This window comes from Callospermophilus lateralis, chromosome 2, assembly GCF_048772815.1.
Source record: "Callospermophilus lateralis isolate mCalLat2 chromosome 2, mCalLat2.hap1, whole genome shotgun sequence".
Classification (NCBI taxonomy): Eukaryota; Metazoa; Chordata; class Mammalia; order Rodentia; family Sciuridae; genus Callospermophilus; species Callospermophilus lateralis.
The window spans coordinates 103,918,736-103,934,174 of NC_135306.1; the positions used below are offsets into that span (position 1 = coordinate 103,918,736).

The following is a 15,439-nucleotide window of genomic DNA, read 5'->3' on the forward strand; positions in this document are numbered from 1 at the left end:
GTTGGCTACAATCTACATATTGTGGGGTCGGGCTCCAAATTCCTTAATAGGACACCCATAGCACAAGAGTTAATAACAAGAATCAACAAATGGGACTTACTTAAACTAAAAAGTTTTTTCTCAATAAGAGAAACAATAAGAGAGGTAAATAGGGAGCCTACATCCTGGGAGCAATTTTTACTCCTCACACTTCAGATAGAGCCCTAATATCCAGAGTATACAAAGAACTCAAAAAAATAAACAATAAGAAAACAAATAAACTCAAAAATAAATGGGCCAAGGACCTGAACAGGCACTTCTCAGAGGAGGACATATAAGCAATCAACAAGTATATGAAAAAATGCTCACCATCTCTAGCAGTCAGAGAAATGCAAATTAAAATCACCCTAAGATACCATCTTACTCCATTATGATTGGCAGCCATTATGAAGTCAAACAACAACAAGTGCTGGTGAGGATGTGGGGAAAAGAGTACACTTGTACATTGCTGGAGGGACTGAAAATTGGTGCAGCCAATTTGGAAAGCAGTATGGAGATTCCTTGGAAAGCTGGGAATGGAACCACCATTTGACCCAGCTATTCCCCTTCTGAGACTATTCCCTAAAGACCTTAAAAGAGCATACTATAGGGATACTGCTACATCGATGTTCATAGCAGCACAATTCACAATAGCTAGACTGTGGAACCAACCTAGATACCCTTCAATAGATGAATGGATAAAAAAAAAATTGGCATTTATACACAATGGAATATTACTCAGCACTAAAAAATGACAAAATCATGGCATTTGCAGGGAAATGGATGGCACTAGAGCAGATTATGATAAGTGAAGCTAGACAATCCCTAAAAATCTAATGCCAAATGTCTTCTTTGATATACGGAGAGCAACTTAGAACAGAGTAGGGAGGAAGAGCATGAGAAGAAGATTAACATTAAGCAGGGACAATAGGTGGAAGTGAACGGGAGAGAGAAGGGAAATTGCATGGAAATGGAAGGAGACCCTCATTGTTATACAAAATTACATATAAGAGGAAGTGAGGGGAAAGGAAAAAAATCAAGGGAGAGAAATGAATTACAGTAGATGAGGTAGCGAGAGAAGACAGGATGGGAGGGAGGGAAGGGGAGATAGTAGAGGATAGGAAAGGCAGCAGAATACAACAGATAGTGGTATGGCAGTATGTAAAGATGTGGATATATAACTGATGTGATTCTGCAATCTGTATATGGGGTAAAAATGGGAGTTCATAACCACTTGAATCTAATGTATGAAATATGCTATGTCAAGAGCTATGTAATGTTTTCAACAACTAATAATAATAATATAAAAAAAGAAAATGTCCTTGGTTCTTCCAAGGGAAGCCACATGTGGTCAGGAAGACCTTGACCTATCCTGGCATATGGCACTTGAGAACCTAAGAAGCTGCTCCTAACTTACCAAGAGTAACACTTTGAGGATTGTCATCTGATTTTAATAGTGTATAGGAACAAGATCAATTTGAACAACTTGGTCTTAATCAACTGACAGGAGAATTATAACCAAAGTACAACCATATATGGACATTTTAAAAGGAAAGACATTAATTCATTTAATGTAACTTGAGATGTACGTTTGTGGCAGCCACACAAAAAGTAGGTAAAACTGGAGGGTATAAAGAAGGGTTCTTAGGCAGGAGTGCCTGATAACTATCAAAAGATTATCATAGTCAGAGGTTTTTTGTTGTTATTGTTGTTTTGTTTTTTGTTGAGTCAATTTAAGACCTACAAATATTCATAATTTCCTCTATAGGCAGACTGAGTCTGTGTTTGCTAGAATGATTGTGTAAACTTAAGTGACAGAAATAAAGGGGTCCCTGCTTAACACAGAGGTAATGCCAATAGAAAGGTATTTTCAAAAATCACATGGCATTAGTAGCTTAACTAAATCTTATGGGGACATCTGTGGCATTATAAAAACTAAATGTTGTGTATATGATTCTAACAACTCTGCTAATGTTTCTAAATCCTTAACTGGTCTCCACTCACAAATCAGTGACATATGGATCCCATCTATATGGGATCTATATGTTAATAATCCTTAGAGCGTTAATGAGTTACCATCTTCATGATTTTCAGAGACGAGCCAATAACACTCATTGTTTCATGCTAATTGTTTATAAAAAGTATGCTTTGCTGTCTTATTGATTATTTTATTATCAAACTCCTGCTTTGTGTACCCCTCATTCAGTCACACATGCAATAGTCCTATGGACATTTGGACTATCCTGATGCTAAGAACCCTTAACTCTGCATGCCCCTCCTGAAGGAGAATAAGAACTTTGGGTTTCCTTCCTTTAGATGTCATGTCTTTTCAGCATGAAGTAGTCAGAATGAGTCAACATCCAAATACCATAAAGAATTTAGGGACCCAAAATCCTTGAGGGGGGATGGAAGGGGACAGATAAGTGTGGATTGTGGGAACAAGTGGTTAAAGGAGCTCAATGTACAGAATTCCTACACGTTTTCTTTTGCTGAAAAGCAGCCCCACCTGGCCTGAGGGGACAGGATATGTCACATTCATCAACAAAATGAGGCAGGGGGTGAAGGTTTAGTAGTCAGTGTAGATGAGGAATAATGGGAGTTGAGAGAGGGTGGTGACTCATTATCATTGGTTTTCAAACAGAGAGGGTATGAAGAAGGGTTCTTAGACAGGAGTGCCTGATAACTCTCAAAAGACTATCAGAGTCAGAGGATTTTTGTTGTTGTTGTTGCTTTGTTTGTTTCTTGAGTCAATTTAAGACCTACAAATATTCATGATTTCCTCTATAGGCAGAGTGAGTCTGTGTTTGCTAGAATGAGTATGTAACCCTCGGTGACAGAAATAAAGGGGTCCCTGCTCAACATAGAGGTAATGCCAATAGAAAGGTATTTTTAAAAAATCAGATGCATTAGTAGCTTAATTACATCTTATGGGGAAATTTGTGGCATTATAAAAACCAAATCTTGTGTGTATGTTGCTAACATCTCTGCTAATATTTCTAAAGCCTTAACTGGCCTCCACTCACAAATTAGTGGCATATGGATCCCACCTGAGCATTAATGAGTTACCATTCTCATGGTTTCCAGAGACCAGCCAATAACACTGTTTCATGCTAATTGTTTCTAAAAAGTATGCTTTGCTGTCTTATTGATTATTTTCTTACCAAACTCCTGCCTTGTGTACCCTTCATCAGTCACACATGCCATACCACCATGGACATCTGGACTATCCTGATGCTAAGAACCCTTAACTCTACATGCCTCTCCTGATGGATAATATGAACTTTGGGTTTCCTTCCTTTAGATGTCACCCCTTTTCATCATGAAGTAGTCAGAATTAGTCAACATCCAAATACCCTAAAAGAATTTAGGGACCGAAATTGCTTGATGGGGGATGTAAGGGTACAGATAAGCGAGGATGGTGGGAACAAGTGGTTAAAGAAGCCCAATGTAGAGAATTCCTACATGTTTTCTTTTGCCAAAAAAGCATCCCCATCTGGCCTGAGGGGATAGGATACATCATATTCATCAACAAACTGAGGCAGGGGGTGAATGTTTAGTAGTCAGTGTAGATGAAGAATAATGGGAGTTGAGAGAGAGTGGTGACTCATTATCACTGGTTATCAAGCAGACAGGACAATGGGTTGCAAACAGCTAACCTGTGGGATTACACTTCCCAGTTCAATGGGTTGCTAAAGATTACCCCTGTGCACTTTCTCCTTCCTGCTCTTAGGCTTGGATGCAGAGAAAAAAGTGAAGGTGGGGCTGGGCGCACACCTGTAATCCCAGCAGTTCAGGTGGCTTGCTCAGGAGGGTGAGGCAAGAAGATCCTGAGTTCAAAGCCAGCCTCAGCAAAAGTGAGGTGGTAAGCAACTCAGTGAGATTCTGTCTCTAAATACAATCTAGAGCTGTGCAGCTGGCTCAGTGGTTAAGTGCCCTGAGTTCAATCCCTGCTACCACCCACCAAAAAAAAAAAGAGAAGGTGGGGTTCTGATGTCTATTAAGGAGCAAGTCATGTCCACTGCCATGGACACCCAGCTTTGGGACCCATTCTATTTGGAGAAATCTATTGTTATCTCCTTTCTCAAATAAAACGTGCTTTTCTACACTTGCCTTGGCATTTCCCAAGTGTTCAATCTTCAAAACCAGTGGAATCTCTTTCTGATTTCCAAGACTGCTGTCACTATTATAATTTCCTTAATAGACATAATCTCATTACTCTTTATGTTACTCAGTACTCCTTAATAGAGTTCTATACACTTTGTAAAAATTAGAGGTTATATTTTGTATATTCCAAATTGTTAAAGCTATTTATTTATTTATTTATATTTATTTGTGGTTGGACACAATACCTTTTACTTATTTATTTTTATGTGGTTCTGAGGATCAAACCCAGAGCTCCACATGTGGAACACACATACTCTACCTCTGAGCCAGAACCCCAGGCCTAAAGCCACTTACTTTAGATCACAAATTCAGAAATGCTTTCCAAGACACTTAACTAAGAAGGACAGGTACATAAACTATTGATAATAACAAAGAATAATGATCATATGTATTTATTTCCTGATTTAATATAAATGAATTGTGCCTAAAAAGACTCATGTTTCAAATATATAAAATATGAGCAATATTTTACATTTGGAGGACTTCGAAGAACTTTTTCAAATATTTGGAGGTTCTACAGGTTATTCGGGGTAGATGGATTCTGGGGTTTCCCAGTGGGGAGCTGCCTTCAATGTGGCTGATGCTGTGAATCCAGTCCTGTCCTTGGCACTTTTCTTTTACATAATCAAGTGCAAGCAAACAATCTCATGCCTTCTGGACTTCCATTGTTACAGAACTGCTTCCTTACTAAATCTGTACAAAGTATAAATTTTTGCTAAAGAATAATACTCTTTCAGAAACTTTTATTTCCAAGGAGTTTACTTAGGGCCACTTTGACATCCTTATTCCTCAGGCTGTAGATCAGAGGGTTTAACATAGGCACAATAATAGTGTAAAACACAGAGGACACTTTCCCTTGGTCCATGGAGCTGACTGATGATGGCTGCAGGTACATGAATGCTAGAGAACCAAAGAAGAGAGCAACAGCTGAGACATGGGAGCTGCAGGTGCTAAAGGCTTTATACCTGCCCTCGGTAGAGCGAATGTGCAGGATGCTGGCTATGATGAAGATGTAGGAGCTAAGGATTGTCATGGTTGGGAAAAAGATATTAAATGCACTTGAGGACAGACCTACCACCTCATTTATAAATGTACTGGAGCAGGAGAGCTCTAGTAGAGGAAAAAGATCACAGAAGTAATGGTTTATCATATCATCCTTACAGAAAAACACCCTTAGCATGCAGGTTGTGTGAACTGTGGCACAAATCAAGCCCATGCTATACACCCCAACCACCATCCAGGAACAGACTTGATTAGACATGGTAACATTGTAAAGCAAGGGGTTACAGATGGCAACATATCGGTCATATGCCATTGCAGACAACATGTGACACTCTGCAATTGCAAAAACAATGAAAAAGTAGAGTTGAGTCATGCATTCAGGGTAGGAGATGGTGTTTTTCTCCATCACAAAGTTGACCAGCATTTTGGGGACAATCACAGTGGATTGACAGAGATCAATGAAGGAGAGATTACTGAGGAGATAGTACATGGGGGTGTGCAGGTGAGAGCTGAGTCCAATCAGTGTGATCATGCCCAGGTTCCCCACCACTGTGAACACATAGATTCCTACAAAGAAGAGAAGGAGGGGCAACTGGAGCTCTGGTTTATCTGTTAATCCAGCCAAGATGAACTCAGTTACGATAGAATAATTTCCTTCTGCCATTTTCTTTTGAGAATTCTAATAGGAAGAGAAAAAAATAGTTATTATTATATGATCACACTTGATATATATAAGACAGAATTAAACTCATTTTAGCCAGGTTTTTCCTTTTATTTTCACCTTTCAATTATGTCAGTTGTCAATGATGTTGGTATCACAGAAATAACTGACATGTTAATAAATATCATATATAACTATCCTTATGTGAGTTATGTGCTTTAAAATGTGTAATTGGTAGGACCCAGTCTCTGAACACACAAGGAACTGTTTTAGTAACTTTGCGTTTTCTGAGTATTTTCCATTCTTTGTGTAATCTTCTCCAGTCCTCTGCAGAGCAAATTCTTAATACTTTTTTATGTGAAAAAAAAAAAAATAGTAACATTTAAAGAAAAACACACTGAGATCACACTTAATGATGGAAAACTGAAAGCCTTTCCTCCTAATGAACAAGACAAGATGTTCACTCCCTGCACTTTTACTCAACACAATACTACAGGTCAGGCTAAGGCAATCATGAAAAAGATGTATAATAAATTAATATTGGAAAACAAGAAGTAACACTATCATACTTATAGAATGCATAATTTTATGTATAGAAAATTCCACAAGAAATCTACCAAGATAACTGCTGGAACTAAGTCAAAAGTGAAGCAAGGTGGTAGAATAGCCTATCAGACAAAAAACTCAGTTACATTTCTACACACTTCAACCTAGCAATCAAAAATACTTTTGAAATAGCATGAACAATAAAATGAAATAAATAAGAATAAACTAAAAAATCAAAAGCAATACATTTCACTTAAATTAAAAAAAAAATAATTTTGAATTCAAAAAGATCCCCATAAATGGAAAGACATCCAATTTCATTAATCAAGTGACTCAATCTGTGAAAATATCAGTACTACCCAGATGAATCTGCAAATTCAGTGTCATCCCTCTCCAACTCCCAGCCCTGTATTTTGTGGGCATTGGTAGGCTGTTGTATTTAGCTTTGTTACTACTGTGATTAAAAGACCTGACAAGAACAATTTCAAAGGAGAAAAAGTATTTGGTGCTCACAGCTTTAGAGATCTCAGTCCATAGACAGCCAACTCCATTCCTCAGGGCTTGAGGTGAGGCTGAACATCATAATGCAAGAATGCGATGGAGAGAAGCAGCTCAAGACATGAAGATCCAGAAGCAGAGATATTCCATTCAAAAATACAAAATATATACAGAAAGGCACAACCCCAAAACCCACCTCCTCTAGCCACACCTACCTGCCTTCACTTGCAACTCAGCGGATTAATTCACTTAATGGTTTAAGGCTCTCATAATCCAATCATTTCACTTCCAAATGTTATTACATTATCTCAAACATGAAATTTCAGGGACACCTACTACCAAAACCGTAACACAGGCTGATAATAAAATCCTTACGAAAATGCAAGGATTCAGAATATCAAACAACAAAAAAAAAATGTTGAAAGGGAAGAACAAAATTGGAGGGCTCACATTTTGCAATTTGAACGCTTATTACCAAGTTAGATGGTGTGATTTTTGTCTCGAGTATACACATGCAGGTCCAGGGAATAGAATTGACAATCTAGAAATAAACACACATCTCTGAACAATTGAATTGTTATAGGGATTTCATGCCAATTCAGTGGGGAAAATATTCTTTTGAACAAATGGTACTAGAATAATAATTACACGTAAAAGATATAATTTGGGCTGGGGAATGCAGCTCCTTGGTAAAACACAGGCCTAACACCATAAAGCCCTGGGTTCAATCATCAGTATTTAAAAAAATGAGAAACTAAAGTAAAAATTCATTTGGACTTTTTAAAAATCACACTATCCACAATAAATGAACTACAAAATGCTCTTAGAACATAAAAATTAATTTTTGAAAAAGACTGAATCCTTGTGACCTAAATTTTAATGACGGTTTCTCAGAGAAAATACCCAAATCAGAGACCACCATAGAAAAAAGTTGGACACCATAAAAACGTAAAACAAAAGTATTTCAAAGAACAGTATCCACCAAACTTATACTCAGGTAAGTGTAATATAACAAAATGTACCCTACTGTCATGTATATCTAAAAGGAGCAAATAAAGAAATTATAGTCCCAAAACATAATTCTAAAAGCAAAGGAACCATTCATAAATAATGTATTTAATCTTTATAGATGAAAAAGAGAGAAATAAACTTCATCTTCATATAAATTTTCAGTTATATGCCTAATGGAAGTCACATGTTACTTTCCTTTAAAAAAATATCTTTAGTATTTCTATAATAACACACTATAATGGAAAGTAGTTTCAATTAATAGTAGTTTTGCTGGATACTAGTAACAGCAGGGAAGTATTTGTGGTCAGTATACATCTATGTATAATATTCCAAAGTGCATAAATGCATCCTATGGTCATATATAACTAATTAAAACAAATTTTAATTATTTTTTAAAGAACTTTAACAATTTAACAATGAAAAGGACAAATGGCCCAGTTGGAAATATGTGAGAGGATTTCAATAAACATTCTTCTATTTGAGATATACAAATGACCAATAAGCCCCTGAAAATATCTTAGTCATCGTTCATCATTTATTAAGGAAATTAAAATCATAACCATGGTGAGAAAACATTTCACATCTATCAGAAAGTCTATAACCAACAAGGCAGATAAGTATAAAGGTAGACAAGAATGTGACAGCATTGGAACCCTCATCAATTGCTGGTGGAACTGTACAATATACAAACTTTTAGGCAAACAGTTTATTGGTTCTTCAAATTATGAAGCATAGGATTACCTCATAGCCCAGCAATTTCATGGCTGGGTGGATACCAGAATTCAAAAAACATACACACAAAAGTTTGCATATGTATGACTAGAATAATTGTACTTTTAAGAGCCAAAAGATTAGAAGTACCCACATGTGCATCCAGTGAGGAATGAACAAGCAGAATGAGGGATGCCCATATGATAGAGTATTATTCTTCGATAAAATAGAATGAAGAACTAAGATATGTCAAATCATGAACGAACCTGAAACATGCTAAGTGAAAGAAACCAGACACCATACATTGTATTATTCTATTTATAGGAGGGGTCCACAACAGAGAAATATATACAGAAAGCAAGCTTAGAGTCTGAAGGAGACTATGGGAAGGGAGATATTAGGGTGGGACTGCTCATGGGGATAGGGCTTTATTTGGGGTACTGATGAAAACATTCTACATTAGAACACAGTGATGGTTGTAGACTTCATTAACATGCTAAAAAAACCTGAAATGCATACATAAAAGAGAAATTATACAATGTTACTTATATTTTATATTTAAAAATGTATTATAAAATTAAAACAAGAAAATAATAACACCATTTAGCCAGGTGCTTAGGCCTGTGATCCCAGCAGCTTGGGTAGCTAAAGCAGGGGATGGCAAATTCAAAGTCAGCCTCAGCAACTTAGCAAGGTCTTAAGCAACTTAGCGAGACCCTGTCTCTAAATTAAAAAAAAAAAAAAATTAAAAATGGGCTGGGGATGTGACTCAATGTTTAAATACCCCAGGGTTCCGTCCCTGGTAACAAATTAACATCATCATCATCACCACCACCATCATGGACACAAACCATTCCATCACAATGTACTGATGAATGTCACCCTATAAGTCTCCTCATCTACTTTAGGTCTGGTATATTCTGTAATTGAGTAAAATATGTTCATTATACTTTTCTCCAAAATAATATGGTAATTTTATTTTGCGTATATGAAAAAATGTCCTAGTTGGCCTCTAAAACTGTAATAATCTTCTGCTATCATGGGAAATTTTCTCTCCAATACATCATCAAGGAAAACTTAGGCATTTCTAACTGCTATTAAAAACTGATAGATATAATGTGGACAAATACTCAGTTTAAAATGTTCTTTCTATGTCTTCATCAGAGAAAAATATAATCAAATGGTAAAATAAATAAAAATAATTATAGAAGACTGAATTACAGTACCTAGAAGGATTGTCAGAAAATCTCCAACAGATTTGAGTAGGGACCTAGCAATTTGCTTCTTGGCACCTGCTTTCTTCTGACTCTCCACAGGCCAATGCTTGCAGAGGACAACTATCCCTAATTCTGGGCCAATTTTATACTTTACTAGAAAAGCTGAAGCATGTCTCCAGTAGAATTGTTAACTCACGACCAAGCCAAAATGTTGCTGATATTGTACACGCAGACCTGGGAGATTCCTACTTACCTCTTATAAAAGCTGTTATTTATTTCAGCACATCTCTCTATTTTACCTCTATTCCTGAAGCTGAACTTCCATAGTGCTATGGTTTGAATGTGTCCTCCAGAGTTCATACATTGCAAACTTGATCCCCAGTGCAACAGTATTGAGAACTGGGACCTTAAGAAGAGATTAAGTCATGAGGTGACTGGATTAGTGGTGTTCTGAGAATGGGCTAATCATCAGAGGTGTGGGTTCCTAATATAAGAACTAGTTTGCCCCCTTTCCTGTGTCTCATGTGTGTCCTCTTTGTCCTTGATTATTGTACCATAGGATGCAGCAAGAAGGCCCTCATCAGATGCATCCTTTGACCTTAAACTTACTATACTTACTAGTATAGTATAGTAAGACAAATAAATTTCCGTTCATTATACATAATCCAGTGAGTGGTACTTTGCTACAGAAACACAAAACAAACAAAGAAACATATTCTCCCATAGTTCCTACTCTTTACAGTTTTCTAGCTGATGACTTTTTCTTTGTCCTTGGCCTCTCACAAGGCTTTCCCATGCAATACCAATCTCCATCACAGAAGCTCCATTATTATCTATTGCTCAGTCATTGTAACTCTGCCAAAATGCTTGGGACTCTGACCCATTCCATATGACCAGCTCCCTCTGAAGTCTGACTCTGACACATGCTCTTCATTCCTACTGCTTCCTGTTCTGATTTGCTAACAGTACCTGTGTGCTTCAATGTCTTGGAACTTGGATGATGCCATCAATAAATTATTATGAAATCATAGATAATAGTAATGAAGATTTATATTGGGGATAATGCTTCAAGAAGATACTTTTAAGGGATAAATGTAGACTTACATTAAAGGAAGATTATCCTGGCACTGTGGAGCACACCTGTAATCCCAGCAGCTTGGAAAGCTGAGACAGGGAGATCACAAGTTTAAAGCTAGCCTCAGCAACAATGACATATCAGGCAACCCTGTGAGACCCTGGCTGTAAATAAAATACACGATAGGGCTGGGGATGTGGCTCACTGGTTGAGTGCCCTTGAGTTCAATTCCCAGTACCCCCCCCCCAAAAATGATTAACATTGATAAGCAAAAAGTTGACTATGGGGGTGTTCAAGATAGATGAATAAAGAATATCCCCCGTTCTGAATAATAGAGCTTAGAAGGGGACAGGGAGGCTGACTAGCAACGGTGGTAAAAACCTTGATGGGGCAATTGATACTGGTCACTGCTAACATGGGTCTAGACCATGATGAGTGTCTATGAAGGCTTCTGTATTAAACAAACAAAAATTTCCTTCTTCTATTTCCCAATATATGGTCACATGACAGGCCTATTACATGAAAGGAACTATGTATGCCCTCAGATTTAAGGCAGAATTTCTTTTGTTTCTCTTTACTTCTATCACATTATTTTGTGTAATCCTATTTAATAGTTAAGGCCTTTTCTATAATAGTGACATCACAGTAATAAGACCAAATTCTGTGTGTCCATGAGTGTGTTATTTTTGCCTTGATGTAGCATGTACTAGTTGGAATTATCTATCAGTAATTTACCAGTTTTTCAACTGCACCTAATTTTAAATTCATGACAGGGCTGGCACAATGTCTTGTATATAGCGAGTCTCAATATAAATGTGACTAATAAAATGGTGACAAGAAGCTTAGAGATGAGTTAATACAGGTTCAAAATGAAAGAACAAAGCCCATGAATTGCCTGAGTTGAAATGAGCAAACAAAATAAGCATCTGCCTTGATTTCATACTGTGAAGAACGGGGAGATGATTAGGGAACCTGTGCTCACCCGGGAGTGTGGCTCTGAGAGTGAGGACAAGGAGAGACAGGTCAACAGACACCTGCTTCTCTGTTAACACTTAGAAAAGACTGCAGCAGAAAGTTCTAAGATTTTAAAAGTCATGGTCTGGAATTCAGACATACCCCTCCTTCTTTTCAGCAGGCCAATGCTGTATAGTTTTTCTTCTCTGTCGCACTGGAGGAAAATGACTTTGATGATGTGAGGAGGTGACAGACCAAAGTGATCCTTTGAATCACTAATCTTGATCTCTGCTGAAGCTGATGCCCAAAGCCATTTGCCTCTGCAAAGCTGGGCTGATTTGATGATTTTTTATGCTACATATAAGGATATAAACAGGAACAAACAATGATAATGGTGTCCCACTGGAATCTCATCTCACAAGAATGAACTCTGGGGAAAACTGACAATTAGAATTTCCCTTTCCCCATTACATTTTCAAGATACTATCAATGCTCTATTTTATTTTATCTATTTAGGTAGATATTTTTTGCATTTATTGGTATATTATTTATTTTGACATAATCATTCATGCATAGAGTTTAATTTACTCCATTTCAGTTTCTGATGCCCCCTTCTCTTCTCTTTCCTTTGGTTCCCTTTACTTTCTTCCCCTTCCCTCTACCCTCATCTGGTACCCTCCTTCTACTACTCTATTGGTCTTCCTTTTGCTTAATTTATTTCTTATATTGGTACTTTACGCATATACATAAGAGTTGAACTCACTGTGGTGTATTTATACATGCACATAACATAGTTTGGTCAGATTCATTCCGCATTTCCTCCTTTTTCCCATCTCTCCTTCTTTCTTCTCAATCTCCTTCTTCTACTCCAGAGATATTACCTTTTCCTTTTTGATATTCAACCCACTACTTTTTCTATTACTTCTCTTTAGCTTCTGCATATGAGAGAAAATACTTGACCCTTAATTTTCTGAGATGAGCTTATTTCATGCAGCGTGATGTTCTCCATGTCCATCCAGTTACCAGAAAATGCCATAATTTTATTCTTTATGTTTGAGTAATACTCCATTGTGTATATATGACATCTTATTCTATTCCTCTATTTATGGGCACCTGGACAGGTTACATATCTGAGCTATAGCTGCCCTATTCAAAATATTTGTGTGGTTATATCACTAGAGTATGCTGATTTTAGTTCTTTGGGATAAATACAAAGAAATGGGATTGCTGAGCCATGTGGTGGTTTCCATTCCTAGTTAAATCTTTACACTGTTTTCAGAGTGTACTAATTTTTAGTCCCACCAATAATGTATGAGTGTACATTTCCCTCACAACCTTTCCAGAACTTATTATTATTTATATTCTTGATCCAACTGGAGTGAAATAAAGTCTCTGTGGTTTTTTTTTTTTATTTTCATTTCTTTGATTGCTAGGAATTTGAATATTCTTTCCATATAGGCGTTGGCCATTTGTGTTTCTTCTTTGAGAAATGTCTGTTTACCTATTTCTTGATTGGCTTCTTTGTGGATTTTTTTTTTGGGGGGGGGGAGGTGTTAATCTTGTGTTCTTTATATATTCTTAATATTCATTAAATGTCAGAAGAGTAGCTGGCAAACATTTTCTCCCATTCTGTAGCTCTTCATGCTCCTTATTATTTTCTTTGCTGTGTAGCTTTTTAATTTGATGCCATTCTAATTTCGTCTTCTTTCTTTTTTTTTCTTCTTGAGCTTTGTGTCTTGTTAATGAAGTCATTGCCTGTGCCAATATGGTGGTATGTTGACCCTATGTTTTCTTTTAGCAATTGTACTATTTCTGGTCACATTCTTAATTTAATTGCACTTTTGTGCAGGTTGAGAGATATGGATCTAGTTTTCTTCTTCTGCATGGGGATATTCAGCAGCATTTGTTAAAAGACAAACTTTTCTTCTACATATATTTTTGGTATGGATTAAAAAGAAGGATGAATAAATTTTATTCCAAGACATTACAAAATTTAAAATTTCAGAAAAATTTCCAGACATACACTGAAGGAATTTTTAAAAGAGATTTCTTGAAAAGAAAAATATATATAAGTAGGGAAGTAACCAATTATTGTAAGAGTTAAAGTTTTTAATTTTTTATTGACCTTTTATATCTGTATTTAGTATATCATAATCACAAAACACTAGTTCTTGCAATTTTTTAACTTGAGTCTTAATAAAAATTTGTTCTCATTAAATTTGTATGCTAAAGTATTTTTACATTAGCAAAGATCTCACTGAGTGTGGTTTTGCATGCCTGTAATCCTAGCATCTGGTAGGCTGAGGCAGGAGGAAAATGAATTTAAAGCCAGCCTCAACGACAATGAGTCTCTAAGCAATTCAGTGAGACCCTATCTCTAAATAAAATACAAAATAGGTCTGGGGATGTGGCTCAGGGATCAGGTGCCCCTGAGTTCAATCCCTGGTACCCCAACCTGAAAAAAAAAATAAAAGACAGAGACCAGTGAGGAATAATTAACAAGACTAAAAAGAAGAGATGAGGACATTTTCCTTATAAAGAAAAATTAAATTTTTAATAATAATGAAAATATATATTATAGTCACTCTTTTCATGGTAAAGATATTGGGAGTAAAATTACATTTAATGTTATTTATTAAATGTTATATAATTTTAAGACAATGATTGCGATCAATTTTTTTTTCATTAAAGTTAACTGGAATGCTTCAACTTTTGTTAGATATGGACCTTTAGTTGGATGTTTAAAGGTATTTTGGAAATTTCGATTCGCTACCATTTTTTTAATAGGGCAAAAACTTAATAACATAATTGAAAGTCCCATAAAAATATTGCTCATCAATAATGATCCAGCCTTTGAAATAAAAATAAGATGCAAAACAATATACAATTTTTATTCTCAAGAATTTGGCTATTTCCAAGGCTGGAGATATGGCTCAGTGGTACAGGGATTATCTAGCATGCATGAAGCCCTGGGTTTGATCCCCAGAAGTGAAAAAAAAAATAATAATAATTTGGCTATTTCTTTAAGTACAATCCACATGCAATCATTAACAATAAACATCTTTACAGTAGATGTTTACTATAGATACATCTTTACAGTAGATGTGATGAACCAGAGGTACACCCAGTTATTACTTGGAGGGATGACAAATGCGTGAGAATTAAACTGTTATCTTTGTCTTTGAAATGTGCATAAAATTTGGACAAACAGAATGGAGTCAGGAAGCCATTCAGGATGGCTGTGAGAATGAATACAAGACAAGAGGAATAAACACAGCATTGTAGAGAAGGTATATAGACTATTCTGCCCAGCATGACATACGCCTTTCTTGTAGATTTTAATAAATGTTAAAAATCTGTATTTTATACATGCATTACACATTTCACTTTTCCATAGTTTTAATTGGTGCATTATAATTATACATAATGATGAGATTTGTTGTTACATATTTATACATGCACATGATATAACAATATAATTTAATCAACATTTTTCAGCATTTTTACTTTCCTTAGTCTCCTTCCTCCCTATAGCCCCACTCCTTTATACTTTTGGTATTCTTACTATTTTCATGAGAGGCA

At 36.2% G+C, this 15,439-nt stretch overlaps 1 protein-coding gene across 1 annotated transcript; it reads right to left on the minus strand.

Moving 5' to 3' along the window:
* Positions 1 to 4,915: 4,915 nt before the first annotated feature.
* Positions 4,916 to 5,857, minus strand: LOC143391085 (olfactory receptor 8G50-like). The gene has a single exon (XM_076843649.1). It carries the CDS (start codon positions 5,846 to 5,848, stop codon positions 4,916 to 4,918), a length of 933 nt encoding a protein of 310 aa, XP_076699764.1. The 5' UTR covers positions 5,849 to 5,857.
* Between the last annotated feature and the right edge of the window lie 9,582 nt (positions 5,858 to 15,439).

Bases quoted from the DNA above. Each gene is read 5' to 3' on its own strand.
- LOC143391085 (XM_076843649.1), bottom strand. From the start codon at position 5,848: ATGGCAGAAGGAAATTATTCTATCGTAACTGAGTTCATCTTGGCTGGA.